The following is a 14449-nucleotide window of genomic DNA, read 5'->3' as shown; positions in this document are numbered from 1 at the left end:
GGGGGAGAGGCTTCAGAGGCTGTCTGATAAGTTTGAGATGGGCTTTCGGCACTACAGAAGGGGGAAGGAAATATCTTCCACAGCACCCAAAAAAGGACTTATTCAGTCATAAGAGAAACATACATGTGCACATGCTGGTAACAGGATAAAGCCAGTGTACTGCTGCTGAGAATAGGAACCACTATGTGGTTGGAGAAAGCTCATTCATTTTCTAACTCAAAGGTTGTTGTTTAAAGGATTTCTTTCACATAACTGCACAAGGCTTCTTAGAGCAGGCACAGGGTGTGTGTGTGTGTAGCCATTCTCTATAGATTCCCTGGACTGCACTTCATCTGGTCCAAAATAGAGCAAGTTGTCTCTTCTGGAAGTATCCAGGAAAGGCAATTCACCTTTTAAAAAGGTTATAGAGGGGCCCTGTTTCTTTTAATTTTTTAAAAAACAATTTTTTAAAAACCAGAAGTGACTTCTAGCCACTCCCAATTTTCTCTATTTTTTGTTGTTGTTGTTTTTTTCAGTCCATGCAAACCCAGTGGGTCATGGGAACAGAAAACTGATTCCCACCATGGATATCTAACCACCACTTCAGAGAAATAGCAGGATTGATATTTGGTATGTGAACACAATATCTATAATACTTGAACCATAAGCTCATTGCACACAGACAATGCTATCTGTCTTTTGAAATAGGGACATGAGTCAATCATTCCAGAATCAAATTAGCATGTTCAGATTTAAGAGTACATTCTCTGTAGAAATGAGAAGATGGATTTTAAGGCTTTGTTGCTGTTACATGTCTTTAAACTAAACTTATGGCAACCGTGTCACTGCGTTTTCTTGGCACGATTTATTCAGAGGAGGATTTCCATTATCCTTCTCAGAAGCTGAGAGAGTGTGACTTGTCCAAGGTAACCTTAGTGTGCGTTCATGGCAGAGCCAGGATACAAACTCTCATCTCCCAAAGTCCTAGTACTCAAAACACTACAACACACACACACTCTCTCATACACACATACTATGATAAGGCTACATTCAACAAAAACACTTAATTGAAATCCTTTAACCAGAAAGGTACACACTGCCTGCACAGAACTGCGAGAACCAAGGCAAGAACATGAAAATTGTCACAAACATCCAAGGTCATAGCAAAAAGAAAGGTTTACAAAGTTTAGAATGAACAACTAAGACCTCTTTTCTCCATGTATTCTTACCACACTGCTGAGTTTATTGATAGTCCAACCTCACTTACTTTTAAAAGACTGAAGCAGACAGAAAAATAAAGCAGTCCCACAAATATGTTGGACCTAAACTGTAGATTCTGGGGCAGAGGTGGGCAAATTGTGACCCACATACAGGAACCCCAGTCTCCCCATGGATAAAAATGCTCTTTAGGGGCCATGGGGGCATTTTTGCCACTTTGGGGGTACTGAACAGAAAGTGAGTTCCCCTCATTTTCTGTTGTTATACACATGGTTTGGGGGGGGGGGGGGGAGCTAAAAAAAACCTATTAGGGGTTTGGGGCAAAAACGGGAAGTAGGCAAAGAGCCTTATTGCATTCCAAACAAATCCAGCAGACACCTTTTTGCCAAGCTGGAAAAATCTGTTTGGCAAAAGGTATGCTTTTATGACCCTCTTCTCATGCTTTTATGACCAGAAGAGAATGAAAGTGCTTCAACATTGTGAAGAGACAGAAACACGCTTCTTTCGTGCTGCCTGGCAAGTTTGTTTATAAAGCAATTTGCATACTGATACTCCAGAATAATAATAATAATAATAATAATAATAATAATAATACATTTTATTTACCCGCCTCTCCCAAAATGATTGAGGTAGGTTATATAGCTATGTCTCTGAATATATTACCAGGGGAGGGGGGGAAGGAAGTGCTCCCTAGTCTCTCACAGTTGCTCACCCCCTGACCTGGGGAATGACAAGAGGTTGTAGGTGGTGCGGAAGGAAATGTACTGGCTTTAAAAATGTTTTAATACTTGAAGCAAAAGTCAGTGGTTGATGTGTTGGGATTATGACCCTGGAGCCCAGGGTTCAATTCCCCACTCAGCAATTAAATCCACTAGGTGACCCTGGGCAAGACACACTCTCTCAGCCTCTAGGGAAGGCACTGGCAATCTGAATAAATCTTGTCAAGAAATCCCCATGACAGGGTTTCCAGAAGTCAGAAATGACTTGAAGGCACACAACAACAAATATACACAGTGCAAATGGTTTGGGGTGGGATGTCAACAAACAGACTGTACTGGGAATGAAAACTGTACTTTTTATTATTATCATCATCATCATCCGCCGCCCACGAAAAATTATTGTTGGTGATAACACAAAACATCCTGACAACAAGTAAGATATTTAAAATATTTGTAAATGGTATCATTGTTTATTGGTCTATGACTGTAAATAAAAATATTCTATCCTAAAACATGCAGGTCTTAATCCTATTGTTAGTCCTATTGAAAACAGAGCTGTTTAATCAATTAAATTTAGATTAGTGTTGACTCACCATTCAATAAATGATTGAGTCTACTCTTACAGTAATACAACTGTCATAGAGTGATAATCAACTTCTGTAAGTTTCTTCACATTATACCTAATGTGCACAAAGTATGTGAGTATGTGTGTGTGAACCTTTAAGATTACACTCCATGCACAAATCAACTGTAGTTCATGAAAGCGCATGCTATAGACATATTTCTTAATCTTAAAGATGCCACATAACTCTTCAACAAGCTAACATGGCTATCGCTTTAGAAATTCCCCTTAAAAGAGTATTGTTTTGACACTTGATCCCCAAAGCAAAACTCCAGGAAAAGGTTTATGGAGAGATCCTGAATGGTCACCCACTGCCAGTCTCAAGCTGCTGGTGCCAACACAGTTCAAAATCACAAGCATTTTACCTCTCTTGGCTCACTGGCAAGGGCAATGGTGCCATCACTATTGTATTTGATTGGAGCTCCTCCTTGCTGTACTAAAGTTCCATATCCTGTGCTGGTGAAAAAAGCTGGGATCCCTGCTCCTCCTGCTCGAATCCGCTCAGCAAGAGTGCCCTAGAGAAGAAAAACAATGCATAATGACATACATTTGTAATGAAGAGGAAGCAAGGCTGTCAGCTTAAAAAGAAAGCCTGCAAAGCCTAAGCAAATAAATAAAGAAAACAAATGCCAGAGTGACAAACTTCTCTTTTTCTTGTTTACCAAACAGCTCTAATATTATTCAAATAGTACATACAAGCTTCCTGAATGTTATGGTTGGCAAAGAAAACCCAAGGACATAGCTTCACAAAAGTTATTCTTTTATTAGTTGAAATTCTGAACTGAAATTCAACTCCCTTAATGCCACTGACTGACCTGCCCTGATGTCACAGTGTTTATGTGTTTGTGCCATTTTTTATTTTTTCCATAACATAAAGTTTACTAGTCCATTAATAACAAACACAAAATAATTCAAATACAAGGGAGAACATAACACTCAACAATATAAAACAAAAACAAAACAACCAATTTTTTTACTGCAAGGGGTAGTAATTATTTCTGACAGCCCTAGGCCCTAGGGTCTATGCTGACAAAATGCAGATCATCTACAAAGACAGTCAAGAAAAGCCAAACTATCCAATATATTTTATGGAAGAATGAAAAAAGAGTCTGTCAATGATTATAAGTAATATTATAAGTTATATTTTTATTCCATTCTCTCTACCCTGTGGAGAAAAGGAACGATGATCTATTTTATGGATCAAAATTCAAAGTTCTTATTTTGAGGAATTTCAAAGTGCCATGAAACCCTATTACTTTTAGGAAATAGGCTTCCTGACTTTAATAAACTCTGAAAAGTTTCCAAGAATAATAAATTAGAAAATACCTAAATTCACTAACATATGTCAGATTTATCCACAAGATGGCAGTAGATATAGTGACTTAGAGTTCCCAACACAAAAAAAACTTGTTATTGGAGTATTCTCGAATTCTAAACAAACAAGAGTAAAAGTATGCCTTATGGCCTAACATCTCATGAAATATTATTCTATTTATTGAAACCTTCTACTTGATTAGTTTTTGATATCTGATTCTTATTCCAGAAATATACACAAATAAAGAGTATCATTTCAGCCCAACCAACTGGGTTGCCAAGCTCCTCCAGGGAACTGCACAGGCTTGCTAAACCTTATTGTCACCCTGTGTGAACGAACAGTACTTTGGAGGGCATAGGCAGAGCTCCGCTGGAGTTTAGAGATGCCTTAGAATTTTTTTCACTTCCCATTTTGGGGTAGCTGGTTGCTTAGCTGGTCAGCAGTTCTTGCACTCAGAATACAAATCAGAGTTTGTAGATGTTACTTTTGGGAACTATAGTTCCCAAATCCCCAGACCACATGACCAACATCCACATTGGCTTGGAAATTTTGGTATTTGTAATCCAAACAAAAAGTGTTAATTTTCGTATATTTTATGTAAATATGCAGATGAGTCTGCATCTCTATGTATACTCCCACTGTTATTTCAATTACTTGCAATTTTACAAGGTGGTCAAGTGCAGAGCCTGCTTTTTTAATATTTTTATTATATTCAAAATAAATAAATAAAATTAAAAGATTGTGGTATAATGCTCTAGCAATTTGACATCCATTATAGTCAGTTAAAACATATGCCTGCAAAGTTATCCTAACATTTTACCTTGCAACAATCTGGAAGCACACTGTTCAGTACCTTAGGCATACAGTCCTGATGCAGCAAGCCTTGGAACTGAGGTCAAAGAATGAAGCCAAAGCTAGTACTATTAGGCCAACCAGAACCCACCTAAACCCAAAGGAGAACTCATTAGATCATCTTACTTGTGGTGTAAGCTCAACTTCCAATTCTCCAGATAAATATTGACGCTCAAATTCTGCATTCTCTCCAACGTAGGAAGACACCATGCGCTTGATTTGTTTGGTTTGAAGTAGGAGTCCAAGACCAAAATTATCTACCCTGTCCAGAAGAGGTTGTTAAATAATTATCATGACAAACCAAGTCACATACAGTAATATCACAGACATTCATGGGTATACACTTCTTTCCAGCTTCCAAACATTGGAAAGTTAAATTTGTGGTTTGCGCCTTGTCAAATTCAACAGTGCATTCCCTCCCTCGGCATGGTTTTTTGGCTTGGTTTGCAACCCTTGAAAAATAATACAGTACAAATAAATTAATTTAAATATTCTGTGCTACCTATGTTTATCATTTTCTTCCTTACTGCATTATTCTGGCCACTGAGACTACTCCATATGTATCAGTATCTTCAACTGATGTATCCTTCCCAAATATTAAAACAGGACAAGGGGCGAAATAGTCTAACAGAGCTGGGGAGGCATTACTCATACACTAAACAGTCTGCTTATTATAGTACAAGAGGGGCCACCTAATACTCATGACTTGGAGCCAAACCCTGAAGTAATTTTATCTAGCCCATAGCATCCTTATTAAAATGTAAAATAAGATCTGCTCATCCACTGCTTCATATGTAAGAAAATAAGTGTCCTCAAATTATAAAAAATAAAAACAGATGATAATTCCTATTTTAATGTTACAGCATTCTTTGCATTATACTGGTCTTTGTATTTGGTGTGTAACATCACCAACATTATTGTGTAGTTGGTTTATCTATGAAGCAGCCATTTGTGTTTACAACGTGCCAGTTTGCAGTAAAAAACTAACTTATACCAAGTCTGGCTGTTGGTCATCTAGCTCAGTACTGGTTACACCTGGGATTCTTAACCTTCTTGTTCTAGTTATGGATCCCTTTGAGAATCTGTGGAAAACTAAGGCCCTCTCCCTATAACATGCCCACGATATGTTACTTGATTTAGTATACAGATTGAGTCTCCCTTATCCAAAATGCTTGGGACCAGAAGTATTTCAGATTTTCGATTTTTTTTTAATACCTACATTAGCATATGTGTAGAAAAATTCACCAAATATACATAGCCTGAAGGTAATTCTATACAATGATACAAAGCTTGTGTACACTGAACCATCAGAAAGCAAAGTTGTCATTATCTCAGTCACCCACAAAATTGGTTATGGCTTTTGGAGTATTTTGGATTTTGAAATAAGTTAATTGCCATGATTCCATGGTATTGGCAGTGAAGGGAGAGGCATCTACAATTCTCAGCCAGAGTGCTCCAGAACTGCCCCAAACTACAAATCCCAGGATCCCATGGGATGGAACCGTAACAGTTAAAGTGGGATGATAGTGCTATAATTGTGTGGCATGAATAGCTCCCCGGTGAATAAAAGGTCAAGAAAATTTTTGTTAAGGACTAGAGAGATTTCTACCTTATGCTGTCAAGCACTCTCCTAATCCATTGGTTTCCCTCACTCAATAAATTACTGATTACCAAATGCACAATTAAAACAGAACGAAAAAATTATTTTTATATAGCACTTAGAGGCTATATATAGATTTCAACTCAGCAAAAACATGAACCAGACAAATGCATATCAGGGAGATTAAATATTCATGAAGGTTCTTTGGCACTTCTTGCATTACCTATACTACTGAACTGCTTATTTCTGAGACAATGCAATTTGCTTGCTTAGGGGATTTTTTAGACTTGGTTGTTTTCAGGGAATCAGTTACAGTAAACAGAGCAAAAATTGGAAATAAATTAAACAATATTAGAAAGAGAGAGTCATGAGGAATAGATCAACTGCCATCCAGTAGCACAAATGTTTAGTAAGCCTTACTCCCTACCTACTCTGGACTCATACTTTTCATTATTGTTGTATTTTTGCTTATACACACACACTTTATCAGTTTATTCACTCATTTAAATTTCCTATCTTCTACACACACACACACACACACACCCATAACATTTTATCAGGTTAACAGAACTGGCTCATCCAGAAGAACAGCCTACAAATCTTCCTACACGCAGATTATCCTGAACTTACCTCCTGTTCTTTTCAAACAATATAGTTACAACATTCACAGCAGTGCCATCTGCTTTATGACTATATTGGTCAAATACCTTCAGTCCAATTATGTGGATGGCAGTCAAAATTGTGCTAAGACAAGAAGGATTTGAAGCAGTGGTGGGCAACTTGTAGCCCTCCAGATGTTGCTGGACTACAGCTCCCACCTGCATTAGCCAACACAGCCATTGGTGACAGATGATGGAAATTGCAACATTTGGAGGACCAAAAATTGTACACTCCTGACTTCAAGTATACCTAATCTTTGAACAGCAGGATTTGAACAATAGGAATTGACACCTCCCACTGCTGTGCTGCATTATTCTTCTAAACCAGAACTTATGACAGGATACAAGGCTAGGAGATCATGAATTCATGCTGCAAAGCTGTACTCATGAGGAAATAAGAGCACAAAATCAAACTGCCGGGGTGCCATCAAATCAACATTGGTGATCTAAAGCAACACTTCAAGCACCAAATAACCTATATGTAGGAAGAGACCAATTGCACACCTACACAGCCTCCAGAAGTTTTCAAATGATATCTCAGTGCAACCATATACAAGCCATTTCCTAACAGAATAGTCAAAGAACTTTGATGTCTGCATGTGAAACGAGTATCAAAACTACCATACTTCTGCAAAAATAATTATTTCAATACAAACTCACAGTCTAACAACAATCTTTGGGAAGAGGAAGTAGGGCTCAAATAAAAACTTTTTCAATAAAATTTCTAGAATTATACATGAGTGCAGTGGTCCCTTGACTTACGCAGGGGATCCATTCCAGACCACCACCACCCCGGGTAAGACGAATAACGCATAAGCTCAAGTCCCATTCTACTGAATGGCGCTCATGCTCACAGGAGAGCGCACACGCACCATTGGCGCACGCACCATTGATTCTCCTGTCGTGCAGCTTCCACGTAAGTAGGAAGCTGCGTATGGCGTGATCGCACTGTATATACAGTAATATCTTACCTTTCTACTGGCACAAGACCCAGGGTGAATCTATTCTTTAATTTATCTCTCAGGTTTTCCCCAAAACTAAAACTCAAGGCAGGTTACAAGATTTAAAGTACAGATACAAATATATAGCACAACAGCTATCACTGAACATCCGCACTTGAAAAAGCAGAATCCATTTTAAAGGAGGGTTTCAATCTCCCTTCAAAGCAGTGTCTTTGGGACTGAGAGAACCATTCTAGTCTCCCTTGGACAAAAGTTTCCAAACCTCAGGCAACTACACTCATTGCTATAGAATTATCGAGTTGGAAGCAACCATAGAGACCGTCGAATCTAAAGTTTCTTCTCAATCCTACCACAATCACAGGCTCACTTCTGAGGGTATGAGAGAGAGAGCCTTCTTGGTGGCTGCTCCCACCCTCTAGTTATGTAACTCCAGTTATGTAACTCCAGTTATGGCATAGTGGTTTCAGTGTTGAGTTGCTACTCTGGGGAAAAGGGTTCAATTCCTGGCACCAATTTTTTTATCACACTTTTCCCCAGGACAGCACTTTGGCAACCCAAGGGCACATGATCTGTTTTGCGCACTGCCAAACACCACTTTCCAAAAGTAAAGTGGGAGGACAACCGGTTGTGACAGCCAGCCACCTTTCGAAGCTGGCTGCTGTGTGAATGTGCACACAACAGATGACTTCAGGAAGGTGTTGGCAGCTGGGGCCGCTCTTCCTCTCCCCTCCCAAAGCTCGTTGCTGCTGTGCATACATTTACACAGTAGTCCCATGTTCTGGGAGGAAATGGGAACAAGCAATCCCAGTTGCCAACACCTTCCTGAAGCTGGCCGCTGCGTGAATGTACACACAGCAGCAGTATTCGGGAAGGTGCTGGTTTCACCCAGCTGCCCTGCGCTTTAAGAGGAAGTGGGGCAGCAAGCGATCCAGTTACCAACACCTTCTCAAAGCCAGCAGCTGTGTAAATATGCACACAACAGCCAGGTTAGGGAAGGTACTGGGATCCATGATCACTGCAAGGGGGAGAAAAGGAGAGGAGCAGAAGCATGCCCACTCACACATGACTGCCTGGGAAGCAGAACTACAGTGGAAGAACCCTATCTCACTACAGCCGAAATGGAATAGCAGTGAGACTGAGAGCCTATTGATGGGTTTTGCCCGTCAATGAAAATGTGCACAATAGTAACAAATGGAATGCAAAGAAGCAGCAAGACAGACACAACATCATGTGATAAATACCAGCCCAAAACACTTTTATTCTGTTAAAAATTCCATTTTTTAGCCTTGAGTGATTATGGGACTCTCCACATGGTCTAAAAGAAACAATCCACCCCATTTCACAGTGCGGTCGGCAGGCTCTCCATAAGAATCATGAAAAACTAGCTTGAGCTGCCTTTCCCCCTCCATCTGCTCCCAGCCAAAGTCTAATGATGGGATGGTGGGAAAACAAGTCACAAATTGTTCATTGCTTTTTCCCCACAAGTATTTATTTTATGCACCATATGTCACAAAGACACAAACCTAGGAAATGGCATCTAATAGGGACTACAAGTCAAGGTTAATCTTTGTCACTTCTATATGACACACTGCTCTAATGTAGCAGCTGACTTCAGTGTCTGTGTTTCCATTCTTCATCTGTAGTCTGAGCAGCACACAAGCTTGTTGACACAGTTACTGGCCTTTAGAGCCTCTGTATTATAAGAATACCAGAAAAATATGACCCTGTCAGCATGTTTAATAACCTCCCATCTAAAATTAGAAGCTACATATTCTTATGTGTAAGAATACCATTAATTAAAAAATAAACAATGTTCAGTAAAGTATCTTTTAAAAAAATAATTTTAAGATGAATGAACTGATCTGAAAATTTCTTCTAGGTTTATTTATTTGGCAATCTCAAGCTGCATGATTTGTTGCAGTTATATGTCAACATGAGTATGAACAAAACCAATGAAGTTCAAATGCTGCACAGCCAGAAGCCGCAAATCCAGTTAACAGTTAAAGTAGGATGATAGTGCTATAACTGTGTGGCATGAATGGCTTCCCGGTAATATTACTAATATAAATTAACACAGTAACCACACAAGTAAATTTGGTATTAGAAAGTTCCATGATATTCAGGGATACACATGTTCTTTTTTTATTTATTTACCTGTTTCTTAAAAATTATCAAATGGCCAACAGAAGTGGATTTTTCATGCCCTTTTAAACAGCTAAAAGAATGATATTTTATTACTGGGAAGACAATTTTTCTCTACCTGTGATCCAATGGATAGCTATTCCAACAGTGCTAGATTTGGCCATTTGGTCAGCCTTAATAGAAACTTAAAACTAATTTAGTTATTTTTCCTTGTTTCATTTTTTCCCCTCCTTTTGTTGTACTTGAACATTATTCTATGTAATTGAGATCTCTTCTGAATGTAAATAACTTTTCTTTTAAAAAAAAAAAAGTACAGTGCCTCCTTTCTTTACGCGGAGGATCCATTCCAGACCCCCCCACCTAAAAGAAAATTGTGTACGCTTGAGTCCCATTGGAAGTAATGAGGTTCGTGCCCGCCATGCGGCATTGTGTGGTGCCACGTGAGCACCGCAATCACACACCCCATTACTTATTCCAGGGCATGCAAGGCTTTTTTCCGGCAGTTTCCAGCACGTATGACGCACCTGCGTATGATGCAGGTGCACTGTAGTCATTTTTAGATTTGATTTACTCTATGTTCAATCAATCTTTAGCCAAGGAGAGGATTAAGACAATCATGTTTTTGATAAATTAGGACATTTTATGTCCCCAATTGAATTTCTTAGGTGGATCTTAGGGCCACACAAAAAATGGATAGTGGCTGCATGCAGTTCACATGCCACATTTTCCCCACTCTTGATTTAGGAGAAACTTCTTCCACAATAATAGGAATTGAAAAAAAGAATGAATTACCATATGGTGGGCTATCCCTTGCTGATGGCTGGAAAATCATATTTTGGAGATGCTCCAGCTCTTGATATCCCACACTGTGCTGAGAGTTGGCCTAGATGGTCTGAAAGCAAATTCACCTCCAAGCAAACTCACTGCTGTAATATATAATGATGACCAACTTGGACTAATTGAAAAGGAGATGAGATTGTTTATAGCTACTAGTCATGAAAGATACCCACTCTAACATCAGGATGTCTGGTATATCTGCCCATCAGTTACTGAGAAAAAGAAATAAAGGAACATACGTATAGCACAGTGGTTTGACACAGTGTGACCAAAACATTTTTCCATATGCAGATTTGGTCTGAATCAACATGATTCTTCGTTAATATCTGAAGTCCTAAGGAGTATTATGTCCTGTTGGTAACCATACATATACAAACTGGAAGACCTAGCATTTAACATTTCTCTATGGCCACTGAACACCACACTTAACTTTAATGTTTCTATCATGCTCTCTTCTACACACCAGTCCTCTTACTAAAACATAAAGCAAGGCCCTGGGTCAACATCTCAGTGTACATCTTCATGGGTGAAGTGTTGGCAGCCAAGCAATAAATGAGACAGGCACAGTACCAGCACAACAGATGACAAGGAATTAAAAATAGTTCAAACAAATACTTGGCCAACAGTCAACATGACCCCACAGAGCCTCTATTCCTTTCATTCACTCACTAAGTGAATGACAAGGTGAAAAAAGAAAAATCATATATTTGAGACACAACTAGAAGAATAAGCTCGAAACTGCAGAAGATTAACATTGCATGTGCAACATCACAGATAGTATCATATAATTACTATCCATGTGTGTCCTAACGAAGCTAAAACAGCACATTCCATGCAAAATAGAAATATGTCATCAGACTGGGGGGAACCCAATGTTTTGCAAAAATACAAAAAAATGTCTTCAGAAAGAAAAACTCCAAAGTTTCTCCAAGTGGAGAAAACCAAATGAGCCAACAAAGTTTAACCATTCCTAATAATTGCAAAAAATGTTGGAAATGGGCGGCGGGGGGGGGGGGTGAAAAAGAAAAGAGAGAGGGTACAAGTGGTGTGTCTTGAAAGAAAACGTGTCTAGCTGGCTGCCTGCCATTCTGAACAAAAACACAACAAAAACATTGCATGGTACAATGCAGGTACCGTGCAATGTGTCTTAAGCAGCACCAAGAATAATTAATGAGAGCATTTATACCAAGTCATTTTAAGCCAGCTAAGAAAAGCATATGATGCAACAATTATGCTACAGCTATGTTAGTCTGTTTCTCATCAGTGTCTGGATTGAAGGCTAGCTGAGGAAGGCATGTATGTCACTTTGAGTTCTATGAGAAGAAAGCATAACATATCTCTTTCAAGAGGTCACTGGGGACTGGAGAGTTTGTACAACACTACTGTACAGCCAAAATGTCTTCCTAGCTTTCCTCCCAGCCAGGGTGACCAGATGTCATAACTACAAAGAGGAAGAAGACACTGTAAAATGTAGAACATTTAAAAAAAATGTAGGACATTACAAAACAAAGGCTAAAAACGATACTATAAATATAAATTTATGCTACTTAGGCATGCTCAAAATGGAGGATATTTTGGAATTGCTCCTGAAGGTAGTAGGTAGAAATGTAGGACATGCCCTAGAAAAAAAGGACATCTGGTCACCCTGCCCCCACCCCATTAACACACAATGTGAAGTAGTGGTGAGGGAACACTTCAGTGACTTTGGACACAACAGTGCAAGAAGCGCTAGGGTACACTAAGAACTTATTCACACCAGCAATTCAGCTCCTCAGTTTCCTGACAGGTGCTCTTTTCCCCTGAACTGTTTTTGTTGTGTGCCTTCAAGCCGTTTCCAAATTATGGTGACCCTAAGGTGAACCTCTCATAGGGTTTTCTTGGCAAGATTTGTTCAGAGGAGGTTTGCCATTGCCTTCCTCTAAGACTGAGAGCATGTGATTTGCCCAAGATCACCCAGTGGGTTTCATGGCTGAGCAGGACTCAAACCCTGGTCTACAGAGACGCAGTCCAGCCACTCAAATCACCATGTCACACTGGATCTCCAAGATATCTTAGTCTAATAATGTATATGCAATTATTCCAATATCCAAAAGAATCAAAAATTCTATAATCACGCATGACCCCCAAACTCTACTTTTGTGGCTCAGAGACCCTCAGGTATGTTGGAGACCCCTCCAAACCCTCCTAACTATGGTTTTTTAAAAAAAAAATCTGGAATATTTTTTGTTGATTTTTCACCTGAAACCAGACAAAAATATGGCAGATTCACTTGTCTAGTCCCCTGAGGCCCCAAACACTCCCAAAATGAAAGACTTACACAGATCAACCATGAAATGAAAAATGATGTTAAGTAATGTCATGTCTCTCCTTATATCTGCTGCTCTTCCCCATGCAATTTCCCACCCTGGACAGGACATCTGTCAACTGAGATGTGAAGATGCAACGCTAGCAGCATAAATGAAAGTGAAAGATCTCCTGGTAGACAACCACAGGCTATAGATTGGGGAAGCATTACTACTATGGAAAGAAGGAAGAAGTTCAAAATATATCAAGTTGCTCAGCTTTTCAGTAAACCCCCTAAATATGTCTCAACTCACATTTGAAAAAGAACTGAGTAACTACAGAATTTTGATATTTCTTAAGCAGCAGGGCAACACCTGTCCACAGTTAAATATACTGTTTATCACTTTATATATTCTCAATACACCATATCAGGTTCCCAGCAATGAGAGCTAAATTGGGTAATGAAAAGAGACAAGGAGTGTTTTAATGATGGAAGAATCAGTATTATCTTATCATTTGGCTACACAGTCAATAGTAGTATAGATAAAGGAAAGAAGAAAAAAAATGTCAATGTTTAACTTGTGAAGCATAACATTGGAGGAAAGTGTTTCAGCACAGCAAGCCTGATCCTGGCTTTCCACAGTTCAAGCATTCAAATCCTCTGCCTAGTTGGTTTGAGGCACATTCACACCAATAATACGTTAATTTCAACAAAATTGCTGGTCTTGGGTGGCATGAAATCCTAGGGGAGAACATGTATTGCCAGGACCATGGATTGTTGGAGGGCTTTTTTAAGCCATGTTAAGGTACCTGTCATGATATACCAGTGTTCGTTGATAAAACACTGCCAATTTTATCTTTTACCAAGTAAAGATAAAATGAGAAGAACATTGAAAACACTTCAAGCTTTTAACCAGGTACAATTAATTGAAGACAAAGGATCTGGGATGATTAACGATCTTGTACATCATCCAAGGAGAATATACAAGAGAGGAGGTGAGAGAATAGGCATATGAGAACAAATGAATGGGCATGTGGTGTGATCTGGAGAACTAGTCCTACCACTGACAGCCAGTGACCCCCAACCCAAAAGAAATACTTTCCCCTGCATTTGCCATTTAGCCCATATATACCAAAGGGCATTTCCAGTTATTTCTTCAAGTCATGATGACAAGACAGAGCAGGAAATGTCTTAAACTGCAGGTACTTCATGCTGTAAAGAACCAGTGTAAGTCTGAGCAATGGGCTGTAACTCTGGTTT

At 39.2% G+C, this 14449-nt stretch overlaps 1 protein-coding gene across 2 annotated transcripts in view; it reads right to left on the bottom strand.

Moving 5' to 3' along the window:
• The window catches only part of OXCT1 (3-oxoacid CoA-transferase 1), an 89106-nt gene that overhangs the window by 57307 nt on the left and 17350 nt on the right, over window positions 1–14449 (bottom strand). For both annotated transcript variants that reach the window (XR_016277809.1, XM_089496052.1), the window contains exons 4-5: window positions 4832–4967; window positions 2904–3053 (exon numbers count right to left, since the gene is read on the bottom strand). Coding sequence is in view for 1 of the 2 variants with exons in the window: in XM_089496052.1 (XP_089352178.1) it covers window positions 2904–3053; window positions 4832–4967 (286 nt within the window). In the remaining variant the exon portion in view is untranslated. The remainder of the gene's footprint in view (window positions 1–2903; window positions 3054–4831; window positions 4968–14449) is intronic.

Source organism: Sceloporus occidentalis, unplaced genomic scaffold (assembly GCF_023333645.1).
Source record: "Sceloporus occidentalis isolate IW3139 unplaced genomic scaffold, rSceOcc1.0.p SCAF_1, whole genome shotgun sequence".
Taxonomy (NCBI): domain Eukaryota; kingdom Metazoa; phylum Chordata; class Lepidosauria; order Squamata; family Phrynosomatidae; genus Sceloporus; species Sceloporus occidentalis.
This window is presented reverse-complemented; position numbering and strand designations above follow the sequence as displayed.